The 25,164-nt window shown below is 37.4% G+C and overlaps 1 protein-coding gene across 3 annotated transcripts in view; it reads left to right on the top strand.

Moving 5' to 3' along the window:
* Window positions 1–25,164, top strand: part of LAMA3 (laminin subunit alpha 3) — a 2,187,360-nt gene that overhangs the window by 1,868,785 nt on the left and 293,411 nt on the right. For all 3 annotated transcript variants that reach the window (XM_044065357.1, XM_044065355.1, XM_044065356.1), the window contains exon 43: window positions 24,337–24,417. In XM_044065357.1, the coding sequence (XP_043921292.1) occupies window positions 24,337–24,417 (81 nt within the window). The remainder of the gene's footprint in view (window positions 1–24,336; window positions 24,418–25,164) is intronic.

Genomic DNA, 25,164 nt, shown 5'->3' with positions numbered 1-25,164 from the left:
ATTTAGCCTGATTTCACATGAAAGTAGAACAGAAGAATTAACACTTTAAGCAGACGCAGGGCCAGCACTGATGACATAGAGGAATAAACAGCTCAATCACTTGTCAGCACTGGCAGGGAACACTATCAGGTCCATCCTGAAGATGGACAGGGGAAAGAGTAGAGCTGTCCACCGACTCTGCCACTTTCCCCTCAGAGGAGGGGTAGCAATGCAGAGGAGCAGCTTTGGGATGGGTATTAAGCTCATCAAGGTAGTAATGAGTGGTAACCTTCACAGTGAGTGTACATAACGTATACTCACAATGGGAGGACACTGCAGACCACTACAGCCATGTAGTTCAGGCTTCTGTCCATTCAGGGGGTGGGGTTAGAGTCTTCAAAGTGCTGTCATTACCAAGATGTCATCAAGAGAACAAGGCACACTCATGGCTGCCTGAAGAAGACAAAAATAATGGGGAAAAAAATTTAAGCAGATAGCATTTACAGACATAGGTAGTTTTCCCATAAAATAGGTCCGAACATTCCCAGAGAGGATAGCCTCATAGTTTAAGAAACACTAATTTATAGACTATAGACTACTGTCCAACAATCAACATCAAGTAACTACATATGAGACTGCATATTAATTCGATTTTTTTATCAAGAATTAAGCAATTTTTATTTTGCTATAGTCATTTTTGACATTCCTCATAAACCACTTCCTGCATTATTGTGGTCATTATTTCCTTCCATTTCCAAAGGACACTATTGTTTAGAGATTAGACAACTTGCTCAATAGGCTATAATTTTGTGTCTCCATTTTAATCAAGTCACTCAGGCAAATAAGGTAAGAGCATTTCTATTAAGCAATCAGTGTACTGTTTGTAGTATATTAAATTTAATTCATTCACTCTGGAGCAGCTCAGGAAAAATTACCTGCTTAATTCCACCATAGGAACAACAGTGCAGCTTGAGCTCATTTTCAGAAAATCCATTTGTAATACCATACAGAAAACAAATGCTCATAACTCTTTAACTATAATAGCTAGACTAAAAATGTAAATGTGAAAGTTATTCAGCAGACATTGACCTTTCCAACAGTGTAAATGTTGATAGTGAGTATCAAAGGCATTATTAAATATTTGCCAAGGAATGCTGATATTGTGCATATTTTTTACCTTTTTGGAAAAGCAAAGAACAATATATTGGTCAATGTACCATGTAGACCCATACAATTTGTATTGAATTTATTTGTATAAATGTCAGCTTTAAAATGATACCTTAACAATTACTGTGTGATGCACCTTTACGGAGATATTCACAGAAATATGATTAATATAATATTTTTCATAATTGATAAATAAACAAATCATAATATCTCATCACCTGTAACAGACAGAGGCTGCATATCAGTGTAAAAATTGTGTGTCTCAATGTCAGTTTCAAAATGATGTGTCATTTGTGTCATCATCATGCTCCCTTACAAAGTTATGGGCATAATAATGAGAAGCATTGGAAATGTATAATTTTCATAATCCTACAAGACTAAAAAAAGTGATATCTGTACATGTGTACAGTGCACAGACATAGTTATTTTACCATGTTGTAAGGAGTAACACTGTTTTCAAAATGAGGTATTACCTGGCACACTGATATGTTCCCTTGCAAAGTTATTTACCAAAATATGAAAATAAATCATAATTTCCATAACCTAAGTTTGAAACAGACTTTGATATCTGTAGATGTGTACAACATACATGCACCGTTCTTTTACCGTGTTGGTACTATGAATACTGTCTTCAAAATGAGATATTACTTAGCACATTCAGATGCTCCCTTGCAAAGTTATTTAACAAAATATGAAAAAAAATCATAATTTCCATAACCTGAGTCCTAAACAGACTGATATATGTACATGTGTACAGCATTCAGACCCAGTTGTTTTACCATGTAGACACATTTCATTGTAAATATACACATTCTTGGTATAGCCAACATCCTGCTGAATGGGTACATGTAAAGAGAAGAAGCAAGGTAAGGGCTGCCACTCCACTAATGAACCCAGGACAGGCATGGGACTTCAGTGGCATGCAAGGCCATCTAATCTGTCTGATACCTGTGCTGGCTACCCACTCAGACAGCTGATACCACTACAGTCTCACGACCTCCTATAGTGTCAGCAGTCTGCCTTACCTATGCCTTTTTTCTTTACATGTGTCCGTTCAGCAATGGACGTAAGGGATCAAGTTCTGTATTACTAAGCCCTTCCTGTCATCTAAACTCTACTCATGCCTGATAAAAGCAGAATAAAAAAAGAAGTATTGCAGGATGGTTACTGACATATTTGATTGTACATAGTAGCACTCCTCTGAAACAGCTGTTATTTCTCTGCATCTTCACCAGCTCTTTATCACAGTTATTTGCCAAACTCAGAAATATATCATATTTTGCACAACACAATTCATAAGCAAATGCAAAATTTGCACCCATGCACAGCATACAGGTAATTCTTTTACAATCTGAAAATGAAGTGTTCCTCAGCATGTGTACAAGTTTGTGGAGGTGAGTAAAGAACAGCGCAATGCCATCCTCATTTAGGTGAACGCCATCCCTTCTGAACAGGTGAACATCTTCTGCAGTGATGCTGTCATGGCAGATTGTAGATCCACCGACCCTGTGCATCAAGCCATGCATGAGCCCATTCTGTAAACGTCTGGCCTTGTGTGCTGTCCATTGACTGTTTGCTGTTATCCATATCTGGCGAGGAATTATGTCAGACCACACAAAATGACAACATGGCCACCACAACTGCAGGTTTTCAAAAATTGCTCTGATTTGAAACCGTAGCCTTCTGAGTGGTTGACTGATGATATCATTCCCTCCAATGTGCAGCACAAGAATGTCGGGCTCAGAGTAGATGGAACACTTCTCTTCCAACAACTGCAGCACTCCACTCCAATGCATACCTCCTCTTGCAATCCAGTATACCTTCACACTAGATGTGGGGAAGCTCAGGTTGTAGTGGTTTTTCACTTACAGAGGCATGGCTGGCAGCCCAGTGAATGTAGGAATGGCCACATACCCACACTCTCACTTGTCATTTTCCTGCTTGTGAAGCCATGTCAGTGTCAAAAGGTGGATGAACCTGTACAGGAAAGAAAATGCAAACAGATTAATACTGATGTTTGACAGATGTATTGGAAGACTACATATATATATGTATGTCATATGCATTACCTGGTTAGCCCATCCAAATCTTCACTCCTATCCACAGGGGCATTATTCTTTTCATAAGGTACAGAAGTGGTGATGATGATGCAGAGGTACATATCCACTCTTGACAACACCAAATGACACACAATGAGTGATGTTGCAGAGGTACATACCTACCAGCCCTGAAAACACCAAACTACACATACTGACTGATAAGGGGGCGCAGGAAGGGCACATGTAAAGAGAAAAAGCAGAATAAGGACCGCCACTCCACTAATATGCTGAGGACAGGCATGGGGCTTTAGCTGGTGGGTGTCTGAAATGTCCCATACCTGTGCTGGCTGCCCACTCAGCCTGCTGATACCACAACTGTCACAATCTCCTTCAGTGTCAGCAGTCTGCCTTTCCTCTGTCTTTTCTGTTTACATCTGTCCATCCAGCAATGGACATAAGGAATCAAGGACGGAAGGCGCAACTCTGTTTATGTTGTACAGTAAATACTGTACATTTTACTGCTGTCAGCAATCAGCTAGACCCTTATTGGCATTGTACTCACCAAAGCATTCAACACACAGGTTGATCTTGCAGGTCAGGCATCCCCACAATGGTTCAGAATGTTTATCCTTGCTGGCACAGTGCTTGCATCTTGACTTCCACCATTTCACTGGGAAGTGTGAGCCTTGTTCAAATCAGCTCATGGGCTCTGGGACAGTAATCTCAATCCATCTTTTCCTTTTCTTGTAGCTGGCCAGGAGGTGCATGCCTAGGTTTATTCTAAACTGTAACTGAGTTGCTGGAATAACATGTCCGGAACGTGACAGCTGCCAGTGGTTGTTACTCTCACAGAATAAAATGTAAGCATTCACTATGGCTGCATCCCATAGGAACCAGAGCAAGTACAGCCACCATTTTTGAGCCTTTTGTGCAGTTGGATACTGTGTCCTGAGCTGATCGGCTCGGTCCACCCCATTCATGTATGTGTTGTACATGTTTACTACTGGTGGACATGGCACTGAAGCTTTTGTTCCTGCATTTTTTTGTAAAATTAACAACAACATTTCAGGCAGTATTTCTGATACTTATCCACCAGGATAATGTTAATAAAAGGAGACAGGCTCCTATAACATATAAGGAAGCAACACAGTTGCTATTTATTTTCTGTTAGTGGAACAACTACATTAACTGATGTAAGTTGCAAACTCAACATTGAGGGAGCTGCATGAATTTCTGGCAAGTACTGATTGTGTACTACATGTGACAACAATCTTCCATATTCTCCATATGTCTGGAGTATGGGGTAGGATTGCAAGATGGAAGCCTTTTCTTATACAGAAAAACATCCAAGCCCGACTAAAATTTGCAAATCAATACATCGAGTCTCCCAAAAGCATCCCCACGGTGAAGCATGGTTGTGGCAATATCACGCTTGGTATCATGCTTTGGGGTTGCTTTTCTTCAGGTGGAACTGGGGCTTTAGTCAAGGTGGAAGGAATTATGAACAGTTCCAAATACCAATCACCTTTGACCCACAACCTTCAGGCGTATGTTAGAAGCTGAAGATGAAGAGGAATTTCATTCAGTATGACAATGACCCCAAGCATACATCCAAATCAACAAAAGAATGGCTTCACCAGAAGAAAATTAAAGTTTTGGAATGGCCCAGCCAGAGCCCAGACCTAAATCCATTAGAAAATCTGTGGGGTGACCTGAAGAGGGATGTGCACAAGAGATGGCCCCACAATCTGACAGATTTGGAGTGCTTTTGCAAGGAAGAGTGGGTAAATATTGCCAAGTCGAGATGTGCCATGCTGATAGACTCCTACCCAAGAAGACTGAATACTGTAATTAAATAAAAAGGTGCTCCAACAAAGTATTAGTTTAAGGGTGTGCATTTTTTACATTTTTCCCCTAACAGATTTATTTGTTTTTCAATTGAATTGTACAGGTTATAGGTCACATTAAAGGTGGGAAAAGTTTTGAAATGATGTATTGTGGTCACATTTTTTATATCACAAAAACCTGGCATTTTAACAGGGGTGTGTACGCTTTTTATATCCACTGTACATGCACCAAAATGAAGCATTCACCCCAGTCACCCCTACCTGAAATGTGATAATGACTCAGTGCTATATTGTAACTGCACCCATTGGTAATGTGATAATGACCTGCCTTTCATTAATGCAAAGATATTCATGCTCAGACGTAGGTGATAATTGCTGCACATAACCTGTTGAGTAGGCATGCATTATATTACCTAACACAGAAACATCATCATCAGTAAGGGGAAGACCCGAGTAATTCAGTAAAATAGTATAACACTTAGATATTACTGAGCCCTTCCTCCCACCTAAATTCCACACATGACTGACAAAGGCAAGAAAAATTCCCAAAATATAAGGTAGCTCCATGCTGGTAGTAGTCAGGAAGTAATAACCTTTATCTCACTCAGGCAACTACTGAGTATAGTCAGAAATGCCATAAGCTAAGCCAAAATGTCAAACTTATCTGGCTGATCCATATACGAATTAATCCAAAAAGTAGTAATTCATGTTCTCACCTAACCATCCCTCTGGTTACAATAACACAGAAGTACAAAAGGCAGAAATATTACTGACTGAGCCACCATAAGTTGTACTAAACGGAACTAATGTGAGAGTCTGTTTCCAAATGGATTTGTATAGAAAAGTCACTCAGCAGTATAACAAACATATCCCTTCAGTTTTGCAGTTGCTTATCCCCCTACAGTCAGAGATGACCAGGGAAAATTACCACAAGCTTCTCAGACTGGATCAGTGTATATTACTGAGCCCTTCCTTCCACCTAAATTCCACACATGACTGACAAAGCCAGGAAAAATGCAAAAATAAATATGGTAGCTCCATGCTGGTAGTAGTCAGCAAGTTATAACCTTTATTAAATTCATTAGAGGCTGTGAAGTGTCAATGTTTGGTCTTTGTAGTCATGCCTTCCAACAACTGACTGTCTTTGCTGAAATGAGACATCTCTGTTCAGGAAGAACAGGAGGTTACCTTGCAGGTAGCATTTGGAGAGAAGATTGTGTCTCCTTATTTCTGTACCAGCTTGTATTTTCCCCTCCCACATTAGCTATGCAGTGACTTCTGTGCAATCCATTCGTTTAGTCTTCCCTGTGTGTACTTTGCACTGTATATAGTCTAAAATGCACAAGTAAGAAGGCTAAATGAAGTTATATTGCAAAAAAGTGAGTAATTTGTCCTTTCAGAGGACATTACCTTCAGACAAATACAGTTATCTACACTCATCAATTGTATTATGGTTAGAAATAATTAAAACATACAAGCCAGAGTGAATCCTACTAACTGAAGTCATGAATATCCAAGTAGTGTGCAGCCCACTTTCCTAATGTAGACCACTGGAAGGGTTGTAGTCTGCATATCTGATAAAAACAGATCAATACTAAATATCCAGCTTTATATTATTGATTAACAATTGTCATATGACATACACTGCACCCTACTAAATCATCAAACAAAACTGGGAAATCAGAATGTCAGAAGCCTAAATAAAGATAGCATACTAAACTCCATCACTTCAGGTTCCTTCAAAACAGCTCATCAACGAGTTACCATTCAACATGATCAGAAATACGCCTCTAGAGAGTTCAATGGGAGAAATATATTGGTGTTTTAAAACACTGAGCAAAAATGATGGCATTTTCAGACAAGATCAAAAGTCTGTGCCAGAAGTCTTGGCAAAACTGTACCCTCCCAAGCAATAAAAACATTCCATTAATAATACACCCAAAAAGCTTCAGAAAAATACATGGTCAACACCACACACCAAGAAACACGTTGTTTAGGTGACATTATTGGGAATGAACGAATCGCCCGTGGCATCAGTGCTCAAGACTTCCGAATTGTCCCCAGGGTCCAAATCATACTGACAGTCATCAGCTTAATATTACCGTACAGGAAAATCTCTTACCAAGAATAAAATACAACCTTCAAAAATATCTAAGAATTCCTAGCAAGTGATACAGCTCAATAACACCGGAAACTCAAGTCAAGAGAAATGTACATAAATACTCATGAACAAGCCTCTACCTGCACTACTCGGTATTCTAAGCAAGCTATTTAATCATGAAGTGCACCCATGTCACAGAACAACATACAAATAAAAATCATTAAGCTACAATCTCCATATGCATAAACCATATAGAACTGACTAGTGAGATCTACTGCCAGGTAAAATTTCATCGTAACAGCCAGATGTGGTTCTCACATCTCTACCCACTCCCCCTTGCAGACTAATGACAGTCCATGTAAAAAGACTTATACCTTAGTCAAGAAGGCAACATTATCCAATCTGCATGATGACAAATACAGTATGATTACTTTCGGTTAATTTTTCTTTGCAACTTCAGTCTCACCATAAAATGTAAATAATCACAATAATATCAACGATGTCTAAAGTACACCAAGCTCTTCTCACGTCACCATGTTTTCTGACGTATAAAGCATCATTTTCTCATGAGTTTGTGTCGGAACTTATGAGCAAAATATTTTCAAAACAGGTGGAGAGTTATGACTGCAGAAAGCTTGTTTACTGGCCATTATATCAGAATTTACTTTAACATAAAAAATTGCAAAAGCTGAGTACTAAAATACCAAAGACATGCAAAGATGAAAACAGGGAAATATTTTTAGGTACTATAGAAGTGTATTTGTGGAATGTGTCTCTCAATATGGTACAAGAGACATCCAAGTACACATACTATAATGTACTAAAATGTGACAATAAGCCAGAGAATGAACCTGGAAAATTTGGCTTGAAAAGTTACTTAAAAATGGAAAGTTTGACAGTGGATTTGAGTGCAACATAATATCAGAGTCTTCCTTTAGGAGTTTGACTCTGAACTGCAAGCAGAGTCTGCATGTGTACTTTTGCCATACTCTGGGCATAAACTGATGCCTTTGGGTCAAAGCTGCTTGATTTGGCTTGTAACAATAAAAACAACAAATAAAGCACTAATAAAATTGGTAACAAAAGGCCACAGCTCCAAAGGCAACCAAAACTTTAATCTGTGAGCGCTTTCGTTCACTCAAATCAAATGAACTTCTACAGACAAATTCACAGTAAAACCCCTCCTTATGTAACCAAGAAATAACATGACCAATAAAATGCATTACATCACAAGTTTAAAACTGATTGTTAAAAGGCATATACATATTTATAAAGATATTTGCATATACTTTAAAAGAATTTTAAGCACAAAGTGGAGAATTATTAATATATAAAAAACAATCAAAAAGGTGCATCCATACAAACCTATAAGTACATAAAATATTATATTATCTTATAAGAACATTCTGTACTGAATTTCATAAATTCATTCAGCGTAATAAACTTTTAAGCTTGAGTAAACACATAACAGAACACTGCTCATTAAGGCCTGGATAACTATGCACATTTAAGGTACGTTGCCCCCCATAACTCTTGTCTTTCGAGTAAAAGGGATGTATGCCCACCTCTAGGGCCCTCCATCACCTAGTCAATCACCTTAAATTTAAAGTGGTGTCCAGGGTTGTCCCTAATGTGGTTGGCCAAAGCATTATTTTCTCTGTTTCTATTTATACTGTAAATGTGTTCATAGATTCTTTGAACCTACAATCATTTTTTCTGATATAAAATGCCAGACAGAGTTGACATCTTGCCAAATATACCACACTTTTAGAGTTACAGTCATATCTAGCAGTGAGTGAAAAATGCCCGTTAGCAATTGTATAGTCCCTACCAATGTCTGTGTACCTGCAATAGGCACAAGCTTCACATTTAACCATTCCTGGGTTCCTGTTGTACAATTTATGCTCTTTCTCCAATATATATTTTTAAGTTTGCTCCTTTTCTATACACAACTCTTGGTAGGGTGCCCAATTTAGATCTAAGATCTGTGTCTTCCATAAGGATACACAAGTTTTTTTAACAGGGTGTCCCTTATGGACTCACCATAAGGTGTATATGTAGTTATTAAGCTGACGATATATCCATTCTTATCCCTATTGTTATTACTGTGCATTGGCATATTTATGTCAGCACTATTACCCTCAGTGGTGGCAGGGCTAAGCATATGAGCTAATAAGGCTGGTGGTCCCAAAATGGGTGAGAAGTGCCCCTCCCTTCTTTTTATTTGGACTTCTTTTATGAGTCCCTGCAGTAACACTTCTGGGTAGTCCCTTCTTTCAAACATTTGTTTTAAATTATTGCATTCCTGCATGAATTCTCTTATCCAAGGTGATCATCCGTGCTGCCCTAACCAGCTGACCTTTGACTATAGATTTTTTTTCTGGTATTGTAGATGGCAGCTTGTGTAATGTAAAATGAGTTCGAGTAGGTTTTCTTTCTATGAATTTTAGATAAGTAGCATCCCCCTAAAATGTCCTTAGTTAATTTCACATCCAAGTAACAATCTTTACGCTGTCAAAATTGGATGTGAATTCCAGAAAGGATGTGCTGGCATTCATCTCATCCATTATTTCCTTAGCCGTAGTTTCATCTCCATTTACGATCATAACTATATCTTCCAAAAATTGCGTATAATACATGATTTTATCTTTGATGTTACTTCTGGTAAACACAAAATGGTGCTCCCAGAAGGCCATAACTAAGTTGGCGAAACTACCGCCACATGGGGACCCCATAGCTACTCCCCTTTTCTGTAGGTAGTATGTACCATTAAACATGAAAAAATTGTTCTGCAAAATGATGTGTAGTAGTTCTTCAACTAATCTAGTTTCATTTGCTGGGGCACCTCTTTCTACTAACACAGTACCACCCATTCAATTCCTAAATTGTGGGGGATGACTGTGTAAAGGTCTTTTACATCCACAGTTAAAAAGTTGAGCTCTTCACTACATTCCTGATTATTCATGTCCCTTAAAAATGACCAGGAGTCCTTACAAATTTGGTGTTCCATTGTTACATATTTTTTCAAGATACCATCAACCACCTTAGCACAAGCATATGTGGCTGAATTTCTCCCATCAATTATGGGGCATAAATGTCTTTATAAATATGTATATGCCTTTTAACAATCAGTTTTAAACTTTTGATGTAATCCATTTTATTGGTCTTGGGATTTCTTGGTTATATAAGGAGGGGTTTTACTGTTTGAATTTGTCTGAAGAAGTTCATTTGATTTGAGTTAATGAAAGCGCTCACAGATTTAAGTTTTGGTTTGCCTTTGGAGCTGTGGCCCTTTGTTACTTATTTTATTAGTGCTTTATTTGTTGTTTTTTCGCTGGTCAGGTCATTTGTTAGGGCATGGCTAATGCAGGTGAACTTAATACCCCTAATTTGTTCTCAGGAACACAAAATGAGAACAATGTTGCTGCATCTATAACAAACCTTACAAGGATTGTACAAACTTTATCACAGAAAGTGGATGACTTGAATGACAGGCTGTTGGCTAATGAGACTAATGGAAGAAGGAATGTGCAAACAATACCCAATGTGAGTTTATCAAATGTGGGTTCATCTTCTGTTACTGAACTCCCTAGGCTGCACTTGGGACAAACATCCACCACTGAATTACCTTATAGAGCTAACCATGACCAACAGCCAAATGAAAGACTGAGTTATAACCTGCATGGAGGTGAACTGCCACAGAGGCTTATTGGAGTTGCAGAGCTAAGGGAATGGTTGGAGCAAGATTTTCCCTTGGGCTACAACAGGATAATTCTAATGCTACAGTGGAACAACCGGTCAGTGGCATTGATAATCAGGACTGTACTGAAGCAGTTTGATACGTTTGCTTAAATATAGAAAGACTCAGTTGGAAATAGTGTACCTAGAAGAATGTCTGAAACGTGAACCGGTATCAAAAGTTTTAAGGTATTGTCCCTACCCAATGGGGGTTATACCAAACTCCCAATTTCACTTAGAACTGGTTTCATTTTTTAACCAACAGGGGCTTAGCATAATGAAAATGATATCTTATTATAAAAAAGAAAATGCTGAGCTGTTTAATGAACTGTTAATGCTGGAAGATAGCATTAAAACCAACACTGACTTTGATAGATACAAATTTGAATACAATAGCACTTTTGAGTCCATTGATGCCTTGATTTTAAAATATAAAGCTACAAAAATCAAGAAACTACAGAGGGACCTTGATGGGCATTCTTGGGTGTGGGAAAGCCAGCCCATTAGTGTAGTCATCAAGAGTAGCAAAGCCCCTGTAAACCAACCACAATGTGTTGTTAATATTAATATGCATGAGGAGGCTGACGCAGATCTGCCCACTAGTGACATCACTGGTGATGTCACTGAACCAGAGGAACAGGAAGGGACAAGCGAGTCAAGAAGAAGTGAGCATTTGCAATGGAGAAAGATCAATGGAGTTTCAGGGGAACAACATTTTCTTATTTCTACATACAACAACGGTCAAATGCAATGAGGAGGCACCAAAAAGAAGGCAAAATCATGGAAAAACAACCACTACAACAAACGGAGATAGTAGCAAACTGGGAAGTACAGCTTGAAGAAAATGAAAATGAGCATGGGACTGTTATTTCTGGTGAAGAAAACAACCACAGTGAAGCAGCTGTTACATTTGGTGAGGAATACAACCACAGTGAAGCAGCTGTTACTTTTGGTGAGGAATACAACCACAGTGAAGCAGCTGTTACTTTTGGTGAGGAATACAACCACAGTGAAGCAGCTGTTACTTTTGGTCAGGAATACAACCACAGTGAAGCAGCTGTTACTTTTGGTGAGGAATACAACCACAGTGAAGCAGCTGTTACATTTGGTGAGGAATACAACCACAGTGAAGCAGCTGTTACATTTGGTGAGGAATACAACCACAGTGAAGCAGCTGTTACATTTGGTGAGGAATACAACCACAGTGAAGCAGCTGTTACATTTGGTGAGGAATACAACCACAGTAAAGCAGCTGTTAATTTTGGTGAGGAATACAACCACAGTGAAGCAGCTGTTACTTTTGGTGAGGAATACAACCACAGTGAAGCAGCTGTTACTTCTGGTGAGGGATACAACCACAGTGAAGCAGCTGTTACATTTGGTGAGGAATACAACCACAGTAAAGCAGTTGTTACTTTTGGTGAGGAATACAACCACAGTGAAGCAGCTGTTAGTTTTGGTGAGGAATACAACCACAGTGAAGCAGCTGTTAGTTTTGGTGAGGAATACAACCACAGTGAAGCAGCTGTTACTTTTGGTGAGGAATACAACCACAGTGAAGCAGCTGTTACTTTTGGTGAGGAATACAACCACAGAGAAACAGCTGGACATCCTGTTATTCAAACTAACCAGCAAGGTGACTTCAATATATTTAACTTTACTACTGTGATTATAGAACCTAATTTAATTGAACTTTTAGCAAGGGGATTGACATTTATACCAACGCAGAAAGCAAATATAGGCAATGTACTGATGGACTTTAATCTCTACATACGTAAATTAAATTTACAGCTTTTATTTCATGGTTGTTAAATGAGTAATGTGAATGAAAACCGGGTTCCTAGTACTTTTAACCCACCCTTGCATCCTACACTAGCATTTTTTGAAAAAATATGTGAAATTGATTTTAGAAATAAATTAAAGGGCTCTTATGCTCATGCGGGGCAAAAGAACATGACTAATGAAAATGTACTGGAACTAAATGCATTGAGGCTTGCCAACATCAGAGTCATGAAGCCAGACAACAGTGTGGGGGGGGGGGGCTAGTATTTATGACTAAGGATCATTATAACTGTAGAATGAAGGAAATGCTGAAAGAGGAAAGTTGTGAAATGGTGTCTTTAAATTAACTTGATGTACCATACAGGAAAATAAGAGATTACATTAATGATTTATTTATTTGCGGTCAAATAGACTTGGATATGTTTAAGTATTTAAAAACATCATCACCTATCACACCTGTTATCTTTGGCACTCCAAAGATTCATAAGAATCTGGCTAACCCTCCTCTACACCCCATAATTGATTCATAGCTTCATAGGTTATTACTAGGCTAACTGCCCTTGTGGGTCATTTTAAGCCTAGCCTACTACTCTTGTGAGAATCAAACCCTGCACCTTGTGTTTGCAAGGCAAACACCTTAACCATTATGCCAACCTCCCTTGATAGGAGAAATTCAGCCACATATGCTTGTGCTAAGGTGGTTGATGGTATCTTGAAAAAATATGTAACAATGGAACACCAAATTTATAAGCACTCCTGGTCATTTTTAAGGGACATGAATAATCAGGAATGAAGAGCTCAACTTTTTAACTGTGGATGTAAAAGACCTTTACACAGTCATCCCCCACAATTTAGGAATTGAATGGGTGGTACTGTGTTAGTAGAAAGAGGTGCCCCAGCAAATGAAACTAGATTAGTTGAAGAAGTACTACACATAATTTTGCAGAACAATTTTTTCATGTTTAATGGTACATACTACCTACAGAAAAGGGGAGTAGCTATGGGGTCCCCATGTGGCGGTAGTTTCGCCAACTTAGTTATGGCCTTCTGGGAGCACCATCTTGTGTTTACCAGAAGTAACATCAAAGATAAAATCATGTATTATACGCAATTTTTGGATGATATATTCATGATCATAAATGGAGATGAAACTACGGCTAAGGAAATAGTGGATGAGATGAATGCCAGCACATCCTTTCTGGAATTCACATCCAATTTTGACAGCGTAAAGGTTGCTTACTTGAATGTGAAATTAACTAAGGACATTTTAGGGGGATGCTACCTATCTAAAATTCATAGAAAGAAAATCTACTCGAACTCATTTTACATTACACAAGCTGCCATCCACAATACCAGAAAAAATCTATAGTCAAAGGTCAGCTGGTTAGGGCAGCATGGATGATCACCTTGGATAAGAGAATTCATGCAGGAATGCAATAATTTAAAACAAATGTTTGAAAAAGGGGCTACCCAGAAGTGTTACTGCAGGGACTCATAAAAGAAGTCCAAATAAAAAGAAGAGAGGGGCACTTCTCACCAATTTTGGGACCACCAGCCTTATTAGCTCATATGCTTAGCCCTGCCACCACTGAGGGTAATAGTGCTAACATAAATACGCCAATGCACAGTAATAACAATAGGGATAAGAATGGATATATTGTCCGCTTAATTACTACATATACACTTTATGGTGAGTCCATAAGGGGCACCCTGTTAAAAAACTGGTGTATCCTTATGGGAGAGACAGAGTTGTGTATAGAAAAGGAGCGAACTTAAAAAATATATTGGAAAAAGAGCATAAATTGTACAACAGGAACCTAGGAAAGGTTAAATGTGAAGCTTGTGCCTATTGCAGGTACATAGACATAGGTAGGGACTATACAATTGCTAACAGGCATTTTTCACTCACTGCTAGATATGACTGTAACTCTAAAAGTGTGGTATATCTGGCAAGATGTCAACTCTGTCTGGCATTTTATATTGGAAAAAACGATCGTAGGTTCAAAGAATCTATGAACACATTTATAGTATAAATAGAAACAGAGAAAATAATACTTTGGCCAACCACATTAGGGACAACCCTGGACACCACTTTAAATTTAAGGTGATCAACCAGGTGATGGAGGGCCCTAGAGGTGGGCATACATTCCTTTTACTCAAAAGACAAGAGTTATGGGGGCAACGTACCTTAAATGTGCATAGTTATCCAGGCCTTAATGAGCAGTGTTCTGTTATGTGTTTACTCAAGCTTAAAAGTTTATTACGCTGAATGAATTTATGAAATTCAGTATAGAATGTTCTTATAAGATAATATAATATTTTATGTACTTATAGGTTTGTATGGATGCACCTTTTGATTGTTTTTTATATATTAATAATTCTCCACTTTGTGCTTAAAAATTCTTTTAAAGTATATGTAAATATCTTTATAAATATGTATATGTCTCTTAACAATCAGTTTTAAACTTGTGATGTAATGCAATTTATTGGTCATGTGATTTCTTGGTTATATAAGGAGGGGTTTTACTGTTTGAATTTGTCTTTGTTGTGTCTTTCGGCTTATCCCGGTTAGGGGTCGCCACAGTGGAACTCCGGTCCGCTAATGTTTGGTAGTGGATTTTTACGTGCCGAGTTACCAGCCCTTCAATGAAGGCACGCCCATTCATGCATGCCTCCACACAGAAGATGCTCTAACTGAGAATCGAATGGGACAACGTCTTGCTGTGAGGCGACAACGCTACCGCAGCACCACTACCGCGAGTTACTGTTTGAATTTGTCTGAAGAAGTTCATTTGATTTGAGTGAACGAAAGTGCTCACAGATTAAAGTTTTGGTTTGCCTTTGGAGTTGTGGCCCTTTGTTACTTATTTTATTGTACCAGTAAAACACAAAAAACAATTCAAGTAGCAACTATGACATCTGTGCTAGGGATACTTGACAGAGATGCATGTGGCAATGTGACTGCTTTAAGACTAAAGGGAAATTATCAGTATAAAACATTGATTAGTTCTGAACTTGCAAGCCTGATTAGATAGACTGCCTGCTTGACAGACTGGTATCATTTCTACACTGCTGATCTCACCCTCATCATTAAAAGAGTGAATAAGTGACTGAGTGTGTGTGTTTATGAAAGGACACACCAGAAAAAATGGCTTTTCGTACACAGGAATAATCAACAAGCACAATACAATGAGTGATAAGCATGTTCGTTCCTTGCCCACACCCATCACACAAATGATTAAAGTAAACCAGAGATGCTGCAGATGAATGAAATCACTAAATAAATGCATATGAACTTAGTGTACATGCTTGACAGAATGTTTTCCCCTTCCATATTACACAAAGATTAACGTTTAAAATCCTTGTCTGCTGCAAAGATTAAAAAAAAAAAAACTCACCGGAAAATAAAACACTTGTGAAACCAGCGGGTCGGCTGGAATAGTTCACTGCTTCACTGACCTCTTCTAAGAGCAGATTGGTATAGGAACTGGAGGGATCCTGCAACAACACAAGTAAATTCTTCAATTGCTAGGAACGAAAGGGGGATATTAGCTGCTGGACCCCTGTATTAATTCTAAAAACCAATGGCAACAGGTCTGGGGGTGGAGGTGTTATGCAAGTGGTGGCTTGGATTTCACTAAACAATGAACACAACTGAGAAGGAAAAAGTGCTTGGAAACAGTACCAAAATCATTACAAACCAAAGCACTTGCAGAACCAGCAAACAAAATGCCTCTTCAGGTCAGTGAACCAAAAAGATTGATTTAACGCCACAAAACAATAACTGGCGTTTTCGTCCTTAGACTTCATCAGAATGAATAGTTAACCAAGCTAGTAATCTCCTTAAATAACCCTCCCTTCCCATTGACAAAACAATTAACCAATTAAAACATTAACTGCGGTGGTGGTGCTGCGGTAGTGTTGTCGCCTCACAGTAAGACGTTGTCCTGTTCGATTCTCAGCTAAAGCGTCTTCTGTGTGGAGACATGTGTGAATGGGCATACCTTCGTTGAAGGTTGTGCGTCAAGGCTGGCAACTCGGCATGTAAAAATCTACTGCCAATCATTAGCGGACCGGAGTTCCGCTGTGGCGACCCCTAACCGGGAAAAGCCGAAAGAAGCAACAAGTATAATTGAATGTAGTGCATTCAAAGTGCAACTGTAAAAATGCAACTATAAAAGCTCCTAAAACAAATAGTTACTTGTTACAGTAACAGATTTTAAAAAACATTGAATCACATAATTAATATGTAAATACATAAAATGCAGGCCATCAAATGTAATAGAAATAGGTAAAAAAGATGTGTTACACCAAACTTTTAAATTATGTTGAAACAAAACCACTGTGGTAAACTAGTAAAACACTGCCATCTACTGGTCAAGAAATAATGCTAACTAAAGGCATTATAGTTTAGCAGATCTAAGTTTGACAGGGGCTAAAGAAATATAATCATTCAAGCCTGGTTCGCTGTTGGCCTCCAAGCTCAACTGCTAAAATAGTTCCCTGTACTCTATCGTTGTCTCCCAGGGACCGCCTTGAGGGTCCTGTTCTATTTTTTCTATGACAATAAAAAAACAAAAACTGCATCTTTACAAAGTATGGTATGTCTAAATAGTGCATTATTAGTGTCTTGCTTACTAATGTCATAGAGATGTTCGTATATTCGCCTCTTAAACTTCCTTGTGGTCTTCCCTATGTAGAAGACTCCACATGGTTTACAAATGGCGATATATATATATATATGACCCCCATGGTGTCGTAGTTGGAGAACGTGTTAGTCTTTTTGGTTCACTGACCTGAACAGGCATTTTGTTTGCTGGTTCTGCAAGTGCTTTGGTTTGAAGTGATTTTGGATTTCACTAACCTGATTGGCTGCCACCACATGTTTCAAGGAATCCAGGCAGAATCGGCTTAGTGTGAAAAAAGCAGATTTACTCAAAAATATTAACTGTAAACATGTGGTTACTGCAATGTGAAAGCTAAGTTGAGAAGGTGACTGACAAAGTTCAGTTACTTTTGCAACTTAGTTTTCACAACATGGGGCTGAAATAGGACTGGAAACTAAGTTGTGCCTGTACAAGGCACTCAGGGGTAACATCAGAAAATTCCACACGTCTCATAGCGCACTCGGATGTAACCACAGAGGCGGTAGGAGAAAGTAGTCTGGGTTAATGCCCTGTACAATGACCAAATAATTGGAGAGCTAAAGATGGCATGTACCACCTTGAAACAAATCAGGTAATAGCTGCCAGTAATGAAAGATCCCATGTTAGTCTGAATTCTTGTCTTCTAGACCACCAGAATGTTTTGGCATTTAACACAGTTTTAATCCATTTGTTATCCTCCAACAGTATGAAGCTTGTTACTTTATGCTCCTTACTGTAAGAAGGAACTGAGAAAAAGAGAACATTGAATTAAACTCAGTGGTATGGCCCAATTTCCCAGTTAAAGTATGTCCTATGATACTGCAAGGCCTTTTGGGAGGAAGGTGAGCAGAAAAGGCACTAGCCTATTTCTGTGTAACAGTGTGGATTAATGGCAAAAATGATTAACAACTAGTTTTGTTCTGGATGGCATAAGAAAAAGAAATTGCTAAACCTTCAGAAAGCAACAGTTTACAACTGTAAATATGTACACTTGACTTTAAGCCTTCTGCTGCATAAATCCAAAGTACAACGTGCACTTCATGTCTGTTGCTGTGCAGTTTTGGTACATTCTTTAATGGAATCTGTTCCTATAAAAAAGATCTACTTGCCTAATAATGTGTGTGATCTTGACAAGAGATGAATGTACTACACTGTATGAAAAAATGAAAAAAAAGTATCTAAAACCAAATAATAACTGAGATAAATTTATTTTAAAGCATTTGCTAGTCATAGCAATCTATGGAAACCTGTGATATTCACTGCAAATATTATTTAATAACTTATATTTGTAAACATCTGGGAGAAATAAAAATATACTGAAAATATAATACCTCCAGGAGCATACTGATGGCCAGAGCTATCCTTTTTTTGAACCACTGATTTAGTCCTGCTTCATTTATTGCACAGTAATACAAAACATGGATGATTTGTTGTTGATGATAGTTTTAAAAAAGTAATAAAAGAATTTGAGTTTTAAGATTTGAGACAGACACCCTCTTCTGATCTTAACTCCGGAAACAGAAAAAGTCATATATATTCTTTCTATCCTTTCTGTTTTAATAATGCAAGCATTAAGTAGCACCTGAGATCTTTTTATCAGTGAAGTTCAGGTAAATGGCCTCCCAAGGAACATCAATATAAACTGAACATAATACAGAACTTTAAAGAGGGATAAAGGCATGACTGAGGCCCAGATGAACTGGGTTCATGTGGCAAACATTGGTGTTGGACGAGCTACCCTGGAATGGGTATTACACAACAGTTTCAGTGCACCCATCTCAAGGGTTGGGACACAGCTAACTCCCTATCTGGACTGGATCGATGACTGCATTTACATGGCAGATCCAGGGGTAGATACCATCTGTGGTAGAATTCATGCATGCATGCATGCAGATAAAAACTAAAAAGAGTAGGGGCAGGGATGTTAATTAGAGCCCATGCACAACACAGTGATGACCTAACTCCATGCTTGAATCTTGCTTCTCCAGGGAAACAAGTTCATCTATTGGCTCTTACCTGTATCACAAAATGAATGGACCATAGGGCTTTTGCCATAATCTGGGAATGAATGGAATGTCTCTGACCACACAGCAGAATAAATGGCTCAACAGGGCATGAATGAGAGTGTTAGACACCAAAAATTCAGTAAATATGGTACAGATAGCTACACATCAAGGAACATAAATGTCACAAGTCACATCATCAAAGCATGACTAAAACTGGACCTGTTTTATATGAAAGAAGCAGTCAGAAGGTGAGATAAAGAGAAACAACTTTAATCCATCTTATTCATCCGTCCTGGTACCTCGGCAGTTCGCCTTCAATGGAACAAATATTCAAATATACACATTCTCTTTTATATGCTCAACAATTAAACAATCAATCAATCAATTCATCAGGAGTTTGATCCTATTAACACTTTGACAAATCATCTAGCATTCATTTACTATTATATATAAAAATTTAAATACAAAATCTAGTTAATAAGAAAATATTAAATCTAATGTGATATAATAATTCATGTTATTTTAAGTCTTACAAATATATACATATAACATTGAAATGCACATTTAGAAAAATTTAAATACTCAAATTTCATTATAATTCAAAGATTCCAGCACACATATATGCCAGATTTCATCCACTATCTAAATTCATCCCAACAGGAAATAATGTATGGTACCCCATAATCATTCTATGCTCTAACCTATTTAATGCAGTCTTAAAATTTCCTGTATAGAAATGAGGTCTGGCAAGTACACTAAATACAAAACCTTCAATGTTACCATTGTGCGTGTTAATAAAATGAGTGGCTACTGGACTGTCCATATTTCCCCTCCTAATATCCCCCAACTGCTCCAAAATACGCACCTTCACCTTCCTGGTAGTCTGACCAATGTACCATACAGGCATGATACAATCACACCCCAAAATGTACACTACACCTAAAGACATACAGTCAAACCTTTCAAATGCCAAATATTTCCTACCATTTATTTTCATCCCATGCATATTTTTTGTCTTATCACAAACTAAACAACGACCACAACGATACATCCCAACATTTGTGTTGGCCAAAGGTTTAAGTTTCCTATTTAACATTTCTTTTAAATTAGAATGCCTATTGTAAGAAAAGGTAATATGCTTCGGAAAAAGGCAACCAACTGTTAAATCTTCGCACACAACATGCCACAATTCTCTAATAATTTTTTCAACTATATTAGAGAAACCTGAAAATCTAGATACAAAAAATATCTTTTCCACTGTAAATGTGGTCACAGAATGATTATGGTTATAATATATGTTCCTCCCTGGTGTATGAATTCTACACAATCTATTCCTTATATCTAGGAGTTTAGTACTCTCATATCCCCTAGATAAAAGTCTATCATAGGTTCCATCACATGCCTCTTCCCATAAACCTTTGTCCGATGTGTTTCTCAAAATCCTCTTAAATTCCCCTTCGGGCAATGCCTTAATCAAATGTGGAGGATGCATACTACTTGCGTGCAAATAATTATTAACCGCTGTTGGTTTCCTAAAAGGTTTATATTGGATCAAATTATCTTTCCCTACATAAAATTCCACATCCAAAAAAGAAATGCCACATAATGAACTTTGTGCAACAAACTTTAGTCCATGATTATTCTGATTCAAGTCTTCCATGAACTGCGTAAATAGAGACATCTCACCCTTACAAATAAAAACTAAATCATCAATGTAACGTCTGTAAAACACGACGTTATTCACAAAAAAAGAACTCTGGAACATAAATTCTTTTTCAAACTCTCCCATATATATTACTGCATAAGTGGGTGCAAAAGCTGCACCCATGACAGTCCCTTTTACCTGTAAAAAGAAATCATTCTTCCACATAAAATAATTATGCATCAAACTAAATTCCAATAAACTTAACAAAAACATGGTACGTGGTCCCTCACCCATCATCCTCTGCATTGCCTCCAAACCCCATCTTATATTGATGTTAGTGTATAACGATGTAACATCGACTGTGGCCCAATAATATTCCTCCTTCCATTATACCCCACTAAAAGCTAAGCACACATCTTGAGTATTCCTCACATGGGAACAAACTTTAGGGAGATATTTTTTAAAATGGGAGTCCAGAAATATATTAACCCTTTCTACGTAGGAGCCAATACCAGAGATGATAGTTCTTCCTGGTGGATTAATCATACTTTTGTGAATTTTTGGAATAATATAAATGTATGGGTGATGGGGTTCCTTAACTAATAGTTTTTTCACATCCTTACTGGTAAAAAAAAACAACCTTTCTCCTTTTTCTAATAGTTCACTTAACTCTTCAGAATACTTTTTCAAAGGGTTGTTATTCAATTTGACATAAGTATCTTCTATTATCAAACTATTAACTATGCTTTCATATTTTTCAATATTCATCACAACTCAGTTACCCCCTTTATCAGCTGGTTTAATGGTAACTTTGTCCAATTTTGTTCTCAACACTTTTAGGGCCAACAATTTGTCTTTACTCAAGTTGAATACCTTGTCTTTTATACAAAATTCCTTATATGCCTGTTCGAGTTTAGAGTACACAACATGCTCAAATGCATTTATAGCCTGCAAATTCTTGGGAGGAGCAAAATTACTATCACCTGGAAAACAAGGGACATCAATGTGCCCATAACCCCCCCAAAAATGTTCTTCTGTACAAATATTATCTTCTACAAAAGATTCAGATGTATCATTAATGTCTTCATATCCATCTGGCATCATGTCATCATAATCATATGTACTCAAATTTAACAGTTCATCATCTAAAAAAACTTTGCTTTCAGTTTCAAGATGTTTTTCTCGCTCAAAAAAATAAACCCTTAAGTTTAATTTACAGACAAATCTTTTAACATCCATCATTATGTCTGCCAATGAAGGTAACCTAGTGGATATAAACTTGGTACCTTTTGACAAAACCTTAAGCATGTCATCAGATAAAGTTAAATCAGAAAGGTTCAGTACACTTAAATCCTTGTTAACTAAAAAACCATCAGCATTTTCAACATTTTCAATAGCAGTCCCAGTAATATTTTCAAAAAAACGTTCAGAATCATCATCAATATTATGCATTAAATTAACATCACTAACATTAACATTTTGAACGACAGTCCCCAATTCCGAATCAGCAACAACGTTTTCAACATTTTCAATAACAGTCCCAGTAATATTTTCAAAAAACATTCAGAATCAACATCAATATTATGCGTTAAATTAACATCACTAACATTAACATTTTGAACGACAGTCCCCAGTTCCGAATCAGCAACAACGCTATACATTGTGTTACCTTTTCTAGCAAAGCAAACGTTACCATTTTGAGTAACAGTCCCGTCATGGTTTTCCAAAGTTATTCCACAGTCTAAATTAACAGGAACAGAGCGATTGTAATTCAAAAATATCTGCCGTTCCAAAGAACATTGAAAGTCTGACTTTAGTTTTTTGAGTTACTTGACGAAGCTGAAATATGACTTGTCTTACCCTGGCTCTTCGCGGATCTTGTTTGCACATTAGAGTAGGTCTTCTGATGGCTCTGCCGAGGTACCAGGATGGATGAATAAGATGGATTAAAGTTGTTTCTCTTTATCTCACCTTCTGACTGCTTCTTTCATCGGTGTATTTTTTGAATATTTGATGGTTTTGTGGTTGCTGTACTATTGTCATGGAGAAACCTGTTTTATATGATACAGAACCACAGAAATATTCAGAAGCATAGCTAGGGTGAGGTAAAAAGGGCAACTGCCCCAGGCACAAAGTGTTGGGGGGGGCGAGATCAGCCATCCATTATCCTGGTATTGCATTTACAGTCAAACCTGAACTCTATAGTGCTCTGTGTGTAGTCTAAACTGTAGCAATTGCTTACTGCATTTTAACAAGCAGTTTGCAACAGTTTAAATGCTTTTCTTTTTCAACTAAAACTTTAGTGCTGTAGTGCTCTGTGTGAGGTATAAACTGTATCAAGCAGTTTACTGCAGTTTAAAAGTGAAATTTGTTTTGTTTTGTTTTGTTTTTTTTTTTATTAAAATTTGAGTACCATAGCACTCTGTGCTGGCAGGGTATAAATGTAGCAAAGGTTTGGTGCAGTTTAAAAGAAAAATTATGTATTATTATTATTATTTATTTATTTATTTTTTTTGCTAACATGTTAGAAAGGAGGATGGCGCAGGGCACAGAAATGGGATGTGAATGTTTGAGGCGCTGTTAAAATAGTATTTCAGACTATTCTGAGATTCGGGGCAGGGAAACAACTGCATAACTATTCACATAAAAACATTGTTCTGGATAGAGATTGAGAGGTAAAGTGTTAATTATGTAACAGTGACTGCTGTCTACTGATGCATGGGCAAAATGTGGTGGTGTGCACTAGCTAAAAACTGCCTAAATCCTCTTCTGCTCACAATATGTCAGAGCTCATCAATACGTCAAGACTGACACTTCTGAAGCCAAGAAATGGTGTTAAAGCCGAGATGACACGTGCATTGTGCATGAGTGTAAATGTCTTAATGGTAGGTACCAGAAAAGAGCCTAGCTATAGATTTTACAAAAAAAAAGAGAAAGAAAGAAATCATTCCTGCTCACAGCAAAATGTCTGTGAATTTTGCAAATTCCTATAAATGTGGTCACCATTCTTATGAGATCCTTTTTGTGGGAGCTAAGGAGCTCTTGTCTCATTTCTGTGGTAAGTTGGAACTAGGATGTACAATTTGGATTGCATGGAATTCTGCTTAGAGACTGCTAAGATGTTGATATGGTCTTGCATGCCTGTAGCATACAAGTATTTGCTTATAATTGTACATAAGTTTTGCATTAGTTTACCACTGGTTTAACAAAAGCATATATTTTGTTGGCAAAGATATAAAAGTTAACTGTTTGTATATTTCATTTGCCCATGCATTTTTTTGAACTAATTTGTGCACTGTTTTATATGTAGTATATTCTGCCTGATTTCACTTAGCAAGTTGTCTGTTTTCTTACAAAAAATGTTTTTCTTTTTTTTTTTTTTGTAGTTTTGCTACTGGATGCACTAGCATTGGTGGGATTGTGCAATGTACATGCAAACCTGGCTATACTGGAACACAGTGTGAAAGGTAAGTATTTACAAAGATTGCTTGTCAAAGATAACTTCAAATTCTTTTATACAGATATTCAAGTTCATGTCAACTTATCTGCTTCAAAAGAGGTTGATAGAGCACCAAGAAAATTTGAAATTTGCTGTTGTTGTGATACTTAGTAAATGCAATGTACTATATGCTGTATTTCTGTGACTGGAATCACATATTCAGATGCAGACATCTTCTGTGGTGTTTTTATGGCCTAATGGTTAAGGTAGTTACCTCCCAGACACAAGGTGTAGAGTTTGATTCTTACTTTTAATCATTGGTTATTGGCTAGGCATGTAACTGACTTGTGGTACTCTACAGCAAGATTAACTTGAAAGCCTGTACAGTTTCTAGAAATTTCTTGCCATAAACATCCTATTATTGGAAGGATTGATAGTACAGAAATTGATGCTAAAGTTTGAATTAAGAAAGAAGCAGTTTATGGCTTATTTTGTCATAGATGCTACCAGATGCCAAAAAGAAATAAAAATATTTATTAATTTCTCCTAATCTATGTACATCGTCTTACCTTCCCTTCCTTTGTATGCTCATCTTAGCTCCTACTATACGTCTAGTCAAACATTACTAAACTTACACCATTCATATTAATTTCTGCCTTCTACGTCTAAGGTCATACTTGCAATCATTATGGGAGTACTTATTCAGAATATCTTCTTACTTTCATAAAAATTTAAAAAGTTATCATCTCTTTGTAAGCTTTTTTTTCTATTATTT

This window comes from Protopterus annectens, chromosome 3.part0 (genome assembly GCF_019279795.1).
Source record: "Protopterus annectens isolate FY-2018-M chromosome 3.part0, PAN1.0, whole genome shotgun sequence".
Lineage (NCBI taxonomy): Eukaryota > Metazoa > Chordata > Ceratodontiformes > Protopteridae > Protopterus > Protopterus annectens.
Note: the sequence above shows the minus strand (reverse complement) of the source record. Positions and strands in the feature narration are given on the sequence as shown.